The sequence below is a fragment of the Colias croceus genome, chromosome 8 (assembly GCF_905220415.1).
Source record: "Colias croceus chromosome 8, ilColCroc2.1".
Lineage (NCBI taxonomy): Eukaryota > Metazoa > Arthropoda > Insecta > Lepidoptera > Pieridae > Colias > Colias croceus.
In genome coordinates this window covers 1,238,143-1,251,497 of record NC_059544.1, presented here as the reverse complement: position 1 = coordinate 1,251,497, position 13,355 = coordinate 1,238,143, and the positions used below count along the sequence as shown (strand labels likewise).

General features: G+C 33.6%; 1 protein-coding gene across 2 annotated transcripts; it reads left to right on the top strand.

Moving 5' to 3' along the window:
• The first annotated feature begins 136 nt into the window (after nucleotides 1-136).
• Nucleotides 137-13,241, top strand: LOC123693666 (triokinase/FMN cyclase-like). Of its 2 annotated transcripts, none has more exons than XM_045638854.1 (15): nucleotides 137-292; nucleotides 3,283-3,429; nucleotides 3,634-3,697; nucleotides 8,316-8,426; nucleotides 8,820-8,908; nucleotides 9,178-9,267; nucleotides 9,585-9,702; nucleotides 9,917-10,044; nucleotides 10,474-10,591; nucleotides 10,892-11,130; nucleotides 11,352-11,514; nucleotides 11,765-11,912; nucleotides 12,157-12,256; nucleotides 12,534-12,667; nucleotides 13,097-13,241. In XM_045638854.1, exons 2-15 carry the CDS (start codon nucleotides 3,295-3,297, stop codon nucleotides 13,209-13,211), a joined length of 1,752 nt encoding a protein of 583 aa, XP_045494810.1. In that variant the 5' UTR covers nucleotides 137-292; nucleotides 3,283-3,294; the 3' UTR covers nucleotides 13,212-13,241. The 2 variants fall into 2 exon arrangements, with proteins under 2 accessions (XP_045494810.1, XP_045494811.1); XM_045638855.1 differs by lacking the exon at nucleotides 137-292 and adding an exon at nucleotides 2,362-2,436.
• Nucleotides 13,242-13,355: the final 114 nt, after the last annotated feature.

Here is a 13,355-nt window from a genome sequence, read left to right as displayed (position 1 = left end):
CCAAGAGATTTTATCAAGAGATTATAAACCTTAATCAATCGTTATAAAGTCTATATTAGCTAATGAAGATCTTGTGTTTGTGATGTTTTTCATCTCAACAGTCTGGATGCCATAGTCAGTCTCATTATTACTGAGGTGCGGAAATGTTCTTCATCCAGTGAATATATTGAATCGATACAATAATGTGCATAAAGTAGATCATTAATTGTGGTAAATTTCGTATGTTTGTCTGTTTAATTAGATACAATATTAAGGAGTAGGTATAGTCGTAAAATTCTGAGATTAATGAATGGTAAGTGCTCACTAAATTTCAGGAAAAATGCTGAGTTAAATAAGTAATGAAATAGGTACTATTTTAATGCACGTCTTAAAATCCTTGGCTTCTCTAGTGTGGACTCGTTTTTGCTTGACTACACACCTACTAAGTTGCATCATAGGTATAATATTATATTTTCGCGGCAAAATTATTTTCCAATTCGTAATGAAAATTTATCATACGAGCGAAACCGCAGTTTTCTAGTTAGCTAGTACAAAATATAAGTGGATCGGATATCACAAGTTGCCTGCCCTCTGGTGGTCATGAAGTCAATTGTGACCCTGCTTCCTTTATTCATTGATATATCCTCACAAGTAATTCTACTTGTATTCCTTGGTTGTTTTATATTTTATTATGGACCTTTGAATTTGTTTTATTTTGTGCTCATCTATACTAATATTATAAAGCTGATATGTTTATTTGTTTGAACGCGCTAATCTCAGGAACTACTGGTCCGATTTGAAAAATTCTTTCATTGTTAGATAGCCCATTTATCGAGGAAGGCTATAGGCTATATAATTTCATCACGCTTAGACCAACAGGAACGGAGCAATGCGGGTGAAACCGTGGGGCATAGCTAGTGTATCATGAAAGTACGCATCACAGGTCGAACTTTAACTCGAACTTATTACATTTTATTAATGTAACTATGTGTGATATATTTTACAATTTAATTTTATACAATGTATTGATTATGGCTAGGTAGGTACATTACCATTTTATAATATCGTTCGAATTTTCTTTTGATATCCATAATTAAAAACATCGTGGTGTTATGAGTTAAAGTACGGGAGCTAGCAACGTTAAAAAAAAAGTCATTTTAGTATAGTTGGGTTTTTGATATACTGTTTCTCTTGATATTTCGGTTAGAGTCCGGGCTGTCTGGCTGGCCGCAGTGGTTGCGTTTAATAGTGCGCATCTTATCTGCACAGGAAAATATCCTTAATTTAAAGTCATTTTTTAACGCGTAATTTTTAATCTTTTGCCTTTAGATAGATCCATCAGACATAATTTTTTTATTGCAAGACGTTTTTTTCGTTGTAAAATAGGTGCCATACGCAATTTTTATTTCAAAATAACTAAAATGTCATCGAAATAAGTGAAATTACATCAACATGAGTCCGCTTAAAAGGTAAGTAATAACTTTATTATTTATATTATATTATCCTTTTTTAATACTTATATTGAATAATTAGTAAACTAATATTTTTAATAGATGGATTCATATTTATTACACTTTTGGGTATAAATATGAATTTGATGATATTTGTATTTTCTAGTGCTTGATTTTACGCGAGTATTATACATTTTGAAATTAAAGACTTGGGAAAATAATACAATGAATAAATCGCGTTTAAAATCCGTTAAAAAGTCTTTAATTTCTTGATGAAATTTGGTTTTTATCAAGTTTACATTAACGTCCTATTTGAGGTTCGTTGGGAAAAAGGAGGCGATATGGTAGATTGTTGCAATAAAACTGTAAATAGTAAATGAATATTATATATAGTATAAGTAACACAGTGATTACTTATCCTTCACTGGGACTCATGTTGATGGAATTTCACTTATTTCGATGATATTTTAATTATTTTGAAATAAAAATTGCGTCTGGCACCTATTTAACAACGAAAAAAACGTCTTGCAATAAAAAATGTATGTCTAATGGATCTATCTAAAGGCAAACGATTAAAAATTACGCGTTAAAAAATGACTTTAAATTAAGGATATTTTCCTGTGCAGATAAGATGCGCACTAATAAACGCAACCACTGCGGCCAGCCAGACAGCCCGGACTCTAACCGAAATAGCAAGAGGAACAGCATATCAAAGAACCAACTATACTAAAATGCTCACTTGTCAACGTTGCTACCTCCTAGAATTCACTGATTATTATTGGTTCACGTAAACATACTTTTGACATAACATTCGAGTTGATAGGATATAAGCGATTAAAATGTGTTTTGTTTTTGAATTTATCACAAAAATATCAAGGGTCATAAACTTTAACTGTACCTAAATGATAACTTAAGTAATATCTCTGATGATAACAATATTTAGAATTCAGTTGTCAGTTGTTAATTATACCTTTCGCAGTGTGTATTGTGGTTCTTATTTTTTTAGGTAAATATGCTTTCCACCCGCGGCTTCACCCGCATTTTCAAAGAAAAACCTCCATACTTCCCGTTCCCGTGGGATTTCCGGGAAAACCTGTCATATGTGTTTATCCAAGTTAACCTCTATATGTGTGCTAAATTTCATTGTAATCGGTTCAGTAGTATTTGCGTGAAAGAGTAACAAACACACACATATCCTCACAAACTTTCGCATTTATAATATTAGTATGAAACTTGGTTAATCGAGAGATTAATTCATATTTAATAGCATCATAATATCACTCTTTATCAACCGCAGAAATAAAAAATAAAAAATATAAATCATACTTTAACTTCGTCAAAATGTTATTTTTTTTCTGAACGCTCTACAAGATCCTAAGTACTTACATATTATATTTCTTTTATGTTTTTACAGTAATTATAACATTTTGTGTAGATCTATAAACTACTAGAAAAAGCCCTCCTATCGTACTTTGTGATAAATCTTCTAATCTTTATAACATAAACTAGACATTATAATTCTGAATTAATTTGTAAAAGATAACATTATTTTGTAGATTATCATAATACCTAATTATAAACCTATAATTTAAAGCCGTTTACAAACATACCTACACTTTATCTTAATACTGTGTCCCCCGGTTTTAACCCCATTGCTCAAGCTCCTATGGGTTTTATCGTGATGATATAATACTATAGTCTATATAGTCTTTCCCGATAATTAATAAGCTACCTAACTATCTAAAACTGAAACAATTTTTGAAATCCGACTCCTAGTTCCTGAGATTAGCGCGTTAAACCAAACAAACAAACTCTACAGTAATAAGTATCTATGTATTAACATTTTTTTCAGTAACTCTTTAAAATGTCTAAACTAATCACGAAGAAAGTGATAAACTCGCCGGAGACCTGCGTGGATGACAACCTGCGAGGGGTGGTAGCATTGTACCCGAATTTGAAGCTTCATCCTAAGCACAGAGTTGTTACTTTACGTCAAAACGTAAGTGAAAGCTTTCATCATAGAGTATGCCTTCGCTCTTTTTGTTATACTATAATCACAGAATAGGTACATAATAGTAGCTAAACGCTCTATAATTTTATTAGGTACTAATCTCCACCTTCATTCAAGTGAAAATGATGTATGTAAATGCAAATTCGTGTAAGATTATTATATTTAAGAATTGAATGAAGTTTTATTTTCCAGCGCGACTCTAAAAGAGTGGCCGTTCTTGGCGGAGGCGGTTCGGGCCATGAACCGTTTGCAGCAGGTAGGATTTTTTCAAACTCAAACTCAAACTCAAACATTCATTTATTCAATTAGACTACTATTTAGTAGCACTTTCGAATCGTCATTACATAATTATTTTAACATTTACCACCGATTCGGAAAGCAGTGATCTATGGAGAAGAATCGGCAAGAAACTCCATAGTTGCTCTTTTAAAATCATGTAAATATTACAATATATGAAACTTATATCTAACTACATAATATGCCAATGAACTGTCTTGTGGTTTTTACGCGACAACCCTCCATGGGTTTTTATCGTCCATATATTCCTGAATACTGTAGTACGCTCTCTGAACTAATACATTTTTTATATAAGTTTTAAATTTAGAACTACTAAACTCTTTAATATTGTGAGGAATTCTATTGTAAAAGCGTATACCTTGACCCATAAATGAATTTTTAACTTTAGCTAATCGGAAAAATGGCATTTCAATTCTATTCCTGTTCCTTGTGCCATAATCGTGTCTATCTCCTACTCTTGTGTGTAAGTCGGAGCTTTTGTGTACATGCAAAATATTATTAAATATACAGTGGTGGTCACATAATTAAAGACACCCTCTAATTGACCATAAAATATTTACATTAGGAAGTACAATTATCTGAAAAAGGTATTTAAATCTAATATTATTTTTATTAAACCATACAAGACAATACGTTCTTTAAAATGAGGGACAAACAATAGTTATATTCCTTGTTAGTTTCGACACTTGCTCTCTGTGGGAATGTAACACAAACTTTGTTAACGTACGTCTAGCTGGCCACTTAATTAAAGACAACAAGAAATGAGTTACAACTTTTATAAATAAAAAGAAACAGCATTGTGCTTTACTTCCTTTTGTCGCGTAATTTCATAAATCATTGACACTATAATTTTTTTGGTTATTATTAACTTTTAAAATTAAAATTCATACGCTTAATAGTTTTAATATCAATTACTAGGTTAAAAACAAGAGTTGCGACTCCTCCGCAAGAAAAATTTTTCTAACTTCCATGATAATTAAACTGTTTCAAGGATATTGTTATGAATGCTATAAAATATGTCAAGATGTTCCACACGACCGAAAACGTACTCAGAAAAGCAAAACCAAGTGAAACTACTCGGCCGAAAGATTCAAAAATGGTGTTGTTGGCTAAAAAGATCCATTTATAGGGTCGGAACTGATACAGTTCAGAGTTGTATGGTGCAGCAGGCTTGAAGGGGGGTCTGCAAGCACAATTAGACGGAGACTGTGTGAGGAAAACTTGCACTGAAGAGTATCTCGGAAAGTACCACTTTTGAAAAAACAAAATGTGAAGGCAAGATTTCACTTTGCTACAAAATACGAACACTGGACTGAACGAGAATGGAAACATGTGCTGTTTCTGCATGAAACTAAGATTAATATGATTAATTCTGTCAGAAAACAATATCTAAGACCCCATCTCAATAAGGAAATGGATCCAAGATACTCTAAAAAGTAGTCATACATGGGGGTGGAAATATCAAAGTGTGGCGCTTTTTTTCTGGACTTGGTGTTGGACCTGTCAAAAAGACAGAAGGCAACATGGATAAATTCCAGTATAAGTATATTTTAGAGCAATCCATGCTGCCCTATGCAGAGGAAAATTTACCTGTTGTTTGGACTTTTCAACACGATAATGATCCCAAGCACACAGCAAAAGTAGTGAAGTGCTTGTTAAGGAACCAATCTGTAACTGTTTTGGATTGGCCCCCTCACAGTCCGGATTCAAATCTGATCGAAAACTTATGAAATCAAGAAAGAAAGAAGTCGCGGCAAAGCGATCATCAAACGTCGACTAACTTTGCGAAACATTTTCGAAGAATGGAACCAATTTAGTGATGCAACTTGAACAAAATTAGTTTCTTCCATGCCCAAGAGATGTTAACCGTCATTACTGCCAAAGGACATGCAACCAAATATTGAAAAGTGTACAAATGTTTTGTAAATACGTCAGGTATTTTGTGTTGTAAAAATAATCTCATTAAAATAATATTTTTTTTTATATTTCTTATAAGCGCGTCTAATGTCTTTAATTATATGGCCAGACCTTTGCTTGGTTAAAACTGCTAGTAGTAAGGATGAACCGAATAAAATCTAACAAACCGACAAGTTTTGTAGATAAAATTTAGTTTAGCATTAGACAACACATACCTGAATATTTTAAAATTATTTAACGAGTTCCAATGGTAGTGTAAAAGAAAATGTTGAGAGAAGTGTCTTGGGTAGTATAAAATGTTCTTAGTGTCTTTAATTATGTGACCACCACTGTATACTGTGATGGTACAGTAAGGATACCAGTATTCTTAAAATGATCTCTTAGTGAATCCCGAGCACGTAAATTATATATAGAGCGAATGGCTCTTTTCTGTAAGATAAATATAGTTTCTATATCTGCAGCCCTGCCCCACAGTAGAATTCCATAGGACATAATGCTATGAAAGTAGCTGAAATAAACCAGTCTAGCCGTATCTTCATCGGTGAGTTGCCTTATTTTTCGGACTGCATATGCAGCTGAACTGAGCTTACCTGCAGCGGTGTTGACATGGGCTCCCCACTGTAGTTTCTCGTCCAATGTTAACCCTAGAAATACAGTAGACTCAGTAGGATGCAATACCTCCCCGTTCAAGGTAATTTCTCTGTTCAACTTTTTTACGTTAGGAAGTAGAAATTCAACACAAGTGGTTTTTTTGGCATTTAATAATAAATTATTGGCATTAAACCATTCAGATATGTGTAAAAGAGCACTGTTCACTTCGTCAACATTTGGGTCATGCCTATCCACATTAAAAATTAATGAGGTATCATCTGCAAACAGAACTATTTCACACCTATCCTGCAAATAATAGGGAAGATCATTGATATATACCAAGAACAAGAAGGGACCTAAAATTGACCCCTGTGGAACACCAATGTTAATGGACGCACCGCTAGAACGTTCTCCATTAACAACTACAGTCTGTATCCTATCATGCAGGTATGACGCTATGAGGTTCTGTGCTTTTCCTTTAATTCCATAGTGATTAAGTTTACGTAACAAAGTACAATGTTCAACGCAGTCAAATGCCTTGGAGAGGTCACAAAATATCCCCAGAGCATTTTTTGAGTTTTCCCATGCTTTATATATATGTGTTAGAAGTGCAACCCCAGCATCTGTGGTTGAGCGCCCCTTTGTGAAACCAAACTGTTTGGTGTGCAGTAAATCATTAGATGCAAAATGACTACTCAGTTGGTTTAATATTAACTTCTCGAATACCTTACTTAATGTTGGTAAAATAGAGATAGGTCTATAATTGTTACAGTCTTCTTGATCGCCCTTCTTAAATAGAGGTATAACTTTACTAAGCTTTAGTAAATTAGGAAATGTACCATAGTCACAACACTTATTAAATATAAAAGCTAAATTTTTCGCAATATTTTCTATGATATTATTAACTAAATTTACGGACATTCCCCAAAGATCACAAGTATTTTTTAGATTAAGCGTCTTAAAGGCAGTAACAATATCACTAGCAGTTACGTGTCGTAATTCAAATAATGTACTGCACCCCGCAACATGGTCCCTCAAAAAGGTTTCTGCAAGTGCTGAAGACGAATTTAAACTATTAGTAATAGTAACAGGGACACTACTGAAGAATTCTTCAAAAGCAAGAGCAACATCAGCACTTTTGTCAATAACCCTGTCATTATTTACAAGTTTTATAGTATTACTTGATTTGCTTTTACCCATTTCACCATTAATAATAGACCAAACTGTTTTAACTTTATTATCCGATTCGCGTATTTTATCTCTGATATACAATCGCTTCGCAGTAAAACAAACAATTTTAAAAGTTTTTGAGTAATTTCTAACATAACTAAGAAAAGATGGGTCTTTATTATATTGCTTCATACCATATAACTCATAAAGAACGATCCTACACCTATGTATGCTAGGTGTCGCCCATTTACTAAATGGTAAATCCTTGGTAATATTTAAAGATTTAACTTTAAATATTTTTTCAAATTCATTATGTACTAAATTGAAAAGATTTTTAAACATTTCACAAGGATTATTATTACAGGATTGATCATTCAGTACGGGCAGGTTTTTATTAATATTATCTCTAAATTTATTAATGCCTTTTTTACTTATAGGCCTAACATTAATTCTTTTAAATTCAGGTAAGCAATCCCATTCAAAAACTACTTTCTGGCCACAGTGATCCGAAGTGAGTGTATTGAGAATATTTTTCTCTAAACAGAAGCAGTCGCAGTATATATTATCAATACAGGTTGCAGAAGTAGGTGTAATGTTAAAGTCTGTGTAAATTTTAAGTCTATAGCATTGCAAATGTTTCTTAACCCAAAGTAGATCTACTATTTTTTGGTGATTATTTTAAAATATGTAATACCCAATCACAAATTAAAAAGAAAAGTAAAGAAATAACGATTTAAAAACAGCTGAAAAAGTGATTAACTAGTCAGATCAGATAAGTAAGCTCTCTCAATTCAGTATTATTACCGATCACCTTGTATAAGCATGTATTGCATAAGCATGTATTGAAATATTATAATATATTAAGATGTGTATTTATAAATAAATGTAATAATATCCAGGTCTCATCGGTGCCGGCATGTTGGATGGCGCGGTGGCGGGCGGAGTGTTCGCCTCTCCCCCCACTGGGAACGTGCTGTATGCTATAACGCAGTTATATAAATATAATTCAGGTACATATTTATGAATTTTCGGTTTAGTTATTGAGTTGATTGTAATAATTAAGAAATTAAGAGCTAGCGCGCATGAGCAACTTTGTCTCCGCAACTATTTTGTCTCTCCATCCATGGGCTAGTATGAAAGTGCGCGCACGTAGCGACGCAACTCCCCAAACAAATTGATAGGAGAGACAAAATAGTTGCGGAGACAAAGTTGCAACTTTGTAAGCAACTTTTTAAGGTTCTTCTTGGTTGAAAACTGTCACAAGGACTGCAGTTCAATGTTTTTCGAAGTTTTTTGAATAAAGATACCTATAGGTATCATGTTCTGAATTTTAGATTTATTTGGAGCTTGTATTTAAACTTCAAAACAAAATAAATTATACATAAATGTTCTTTTACATTTAGGTGGTGTATTAGTTCTTCTTGGAAATTATACTGGCGATCGATTGAACTTCGGAAAAGCCTTTGAGAAGGCTAAGGTAGCTGGTATAAAGGCAAGTTTTCACTTATCACTTATATACAAACTGGGCTAAAAAGAACTGAAAATAAACCACGATAATTGCCTCTACTTAACACAAGCTGAAAATATGTTACGCAATTCATTTGCATAAGAATAGTTTCTTTAGTAATATAGGTAAGATTAAGTTTTATTTTTAACGACTGTTCTGTTTTATGTTTATGTTATTATTCGAGGTATACTAGTTAGGTATCTTGAAGTTTTGTTTTATTTAATTTACTTATAAAACCTAAAATATGAATTTAGGTGGAAGGCTTTATCGTGGGCGAGGACGTCGCATCGAGCCACAACAAAACCGGCGGACGGAGCATGTGCGGAGAAGTGTTTTTATACAAAGTATGTAAAATTCATTAATAATATAGATTAACAAACATTTATTAACTTAGATTATTGTAATAAAATATATTAAAGCCAAGAATTTGAACCATATTTAGATAGAACTAGCTGCGCTCCGCGGTTTCACCCGCGTGGCTCCGCTCCTGTTAGTTTTAGCGTGATGATTATAGCGCCTCCTCGCCTTCCTCGATGAATGGGCTATCTACCGAAAGAATTATGCAAATCGGGCCAGTAGTTCCTGAGATTGGCGCGTTCAAACAAACAAACAAACTCTTCAGCTTTATAATATTAGTATAGATACAATTTAAATGTTCCAGCTATGTGGCAGCATGTCCCAAAAGGGGTACGATCTCCAGACAATTCACAAAATGGCAGGAGAAGTGAACAAGCACATGGCCACTTTAGGAGTTTGTTTGTCTGCTTGTTCTTTGCCTGGTAAGTTTGTTGTTAAGTTTATTTTTAGGTAAATAGTTTAGTTTCATTCTTTTAATTGCTGAAATAATAACATACATCTTAGGTATTTATTACAAAATCTAATGGACCTAGTTATATTAAAGGTAACTTTCCCTGAAAAGAACTGCCAAAAACTGTGTCTTTTGAACTGTGGCAAAGAAAACTAAAACTGATAATAAATAAATAAACTTTCCAGGCCAACCACCACTATTCGAAATAGCAGCTGATGAAATGGAGATAGGCGCGGGCGTGCACGGCGAGGCGGGTGTGGAAAAACGCAAGATGGGAACTGCGAAGGAAATCGTTGCTATAATTCTGGACCAGGTGAGAAATATATCTTTAAGTACTTATATGTGACTAGCTGCTCCGCGCGATTTCACCCTCGTGGCTGCACTCCTGTTGGTCGTAGCGTGATGATAGGTATATAGCCTATAACCTTCCTCGATAAATGGGCTATCTACACCGAAAGAATTTTTCAAATCACACCAGTAGTTCCCGAGATTAGCGCGTTCAAACAAACAAACAAACTCTTCAGCTTTATAATATTAAGTAATGTTCTGGCACATTGGTAAAAGCTTCGTGGTATAGTTAGCGTTAGCAAATATAAACTCATATTCTAGTGAAATAATTTTAAAATTGGTTCAGTAGTCCATCAACTATTTCAAACTCACAGTTTACTGAATTGTTTATATTTTATTCACAAATGATTGTACTCAAAAATATCCACATTCTACGTAAATGTGTTTCCTATAGGTAACCGCACATTTGAAATTGAAAGCCGGTGCACGAGTAGCCGCCATGATCAACAACATGGGAGGCACTTCGTTAATGGAAATGAATATTATTGCCGCTGAAATAAAGGATTATTTGGGTAAGTCAGTTTTATGACCCTGTTGATGTTTTGCAGCTCTACATTTTATTTCTTTCATGTAGGATATATTTTTATGAACTTCAGAAAAAAATATGCAATGTTTCTTACATTGCATATTTTTTTCTCCTCTTGAATTACCTGATTAATTGGTCCGATTATGTGTAGATTTTATCTTTATAATCTTATTTTAATTTTTGTATAAATTGTTATACAAACTCTTGTCGCTCTTTCCTCATAATATTTTAAAATGTTTTAAAAAATACACACTATAACATTGTTCGTATATTCACATATTTTCAGATCAAAAGAAAATCCGCGTCGAAAGGATATTCTCAGGGCACCTAAAAACCTCGCTCGACATGCAGGGCTTCCAAATCTGTTTGTTACACCTAAATGATACAAATGGTGACCTCTGGTTGGAATTGATTGATTTCCCCACTAATGCGTTAGGCTGGGTGGGGGGAGCCATGTCTGTGGGGGATGGTGGGGATGGGGATGACGAGGATGAAGAGGATGGAGTACAGAATGATGCGAAGAAGGTAAGGTTTTATTCATTTTTAAGGGCCTGTTGAAATAGTTGGTGACAGAGACTCTATAATGACTTGTACAATGTAGGTACATATTTCGTATAAATCTATAAATTTTATAGACATGAACTAAGCAAACCGTATTCAGTATTCAGTTGTTTGTTGTTTTCATGTTTATAATATTAGAAGGCTATAGGTACATAAAATACTTAAAAAACACACACAAATTCCAGATCCAATCCGGTCCCGTTCTCCCCACAAAAACGCAAGATCTCGTCCGTTCCGCGCTGTGCGTCGCGTGTGACGACCTAATAAAGAATGAGCAGCTGTTGAATAGACTTGACTCGGGCTGCGGGGACGGAGACTGCGGGATTACCCTCAAGAAGTTTGCAGAAGGTAGTTTGGATTTTTTTCTGATTAACTATGTATTTTATTTTTTAAGAATTAAGATAATAATATATATTGTTTTAAATATGATATATGTATATATTTTATTATAATCTGGCACAGTTGATAGCCCGTATAGCCCCTAGCTTACAAAATAAAATATAGGTACCTTAAAACATTAAAAACGAATATATGTAGGTATTCGTAAAAAACAAACAATAAAATAAGTAAAATAATAAATAATTATTTTCTCCAACAGCCGTTAAATCCTACTCAAAGACAGCGTCCTTCGAATATCCTTCTAAATTCCTGTGGGAGCTGTCAGAAATAGCGGAAACGGATATGGGCGGCACTTCCGGTGGAGTGTATAGTCTGGGATTAGCGGCAGCTGCGCAGGAGTTTATGAGGTGAAGATTTTGTACAATAATATATGTATACCTACTTAAGTAAAGCTAATCTATGAAATAATTTGACTGAATTATACCAATCCAAAATATAAATTATTCAAATTTATTTAGTTACCTAAAAAGTAGGTATACTATACTACACACAGTCATTTACAACCACATCTAAATGGTTTGTTTCTATGTCTTATAAACTATTTTAAATCCATTATTACGTCTTTAAAAAATTTTAATAAAATTATTTCAGCGCCAAAACAAATGACAGCGAAACATGGTTATCAGCGTGGAACTCTGCAATGGCAGCCATCACAAAGTATGGTGGCGCGGAGCCTGGAGATAGGACTATGGTATTATTGTTTCTATCTTTAAGAATAGGTTTCATTTATTTAAATAATATGTTATGAAAAGTACAGGCTGATCCTGTACTCTCCTAAAATATTCCTTTATGTTATGTTGTTTGAGATAAATAAAGTAGAATTTGTACACTTTAGAATTAGGTATCTACAAAACGGCTGGATGTGTTTTGATCAATATAATCGAACTTTACCGAAAGACAACTCGTTTTTACAAAAGGATTTATAATAATAATTTTATTATTATGTTTTATTATTTTCTTTTTTGCAGTTGGACACATTACACGCGGCAGCGATAGCATTTAAAGAGGGTTTAGCAAAATCAAATTCAATAAAAGATATTCTTAGAAAAGTAATAGATGCCGCGGACAAAGGTGCAAAGGCCACAGCTAATATGGTAGCCAGGTAAATCTGCCATTTATTTGGTGTAAAATCATTCAGTCATTTTTGAGGTGATTTTGGGTGTAGTTTCCACAGATTAATAGCCTAACCTAAATATCTACTTGTCTATTTTAAAATCCGCTTTCATTATTACCTATGATATACACTTTGTATCGAAAGTGTGAGTAATAATCCGTATTACTTGGACCATAACATATAAATTAAAACAATAAAAATCTAGCATGTGCCTCCGTAATTCTCTGTGTAGTCAATTCAATTCTTAAATCAATTGCTAACTCTTTGCGTATATCAATAATAAATCCACCAATACCTAACCATATTCTATACTAATAAAGCACACATCAATTGAATCGTAATGATTTATATCGACATTATCACCAGTGCCCAACCATATTCAACTCTATTCAAAACTAATAAAGCACATATTTGCAGGGCGGGTCGAGCCTCGTACGTAGCGAGCGGGTACACGCGCGACGAGGACGCGGGCGCGCGTGCGGCTGCCGTGTGGATCAACGCTATACTTAGTACTATTGTGGAACAATGTTAACTATAAGATTGTTATAATTTGTTGTTAATAAAAAAATTAAAAAAAATTTGCTTTTTATTATCATTTTCATACCGGTATTTTTTTGTTATCGTTGATAAATTTATTTGTGAACAACTTACTTTCCAACTTACCTACTATAGATAT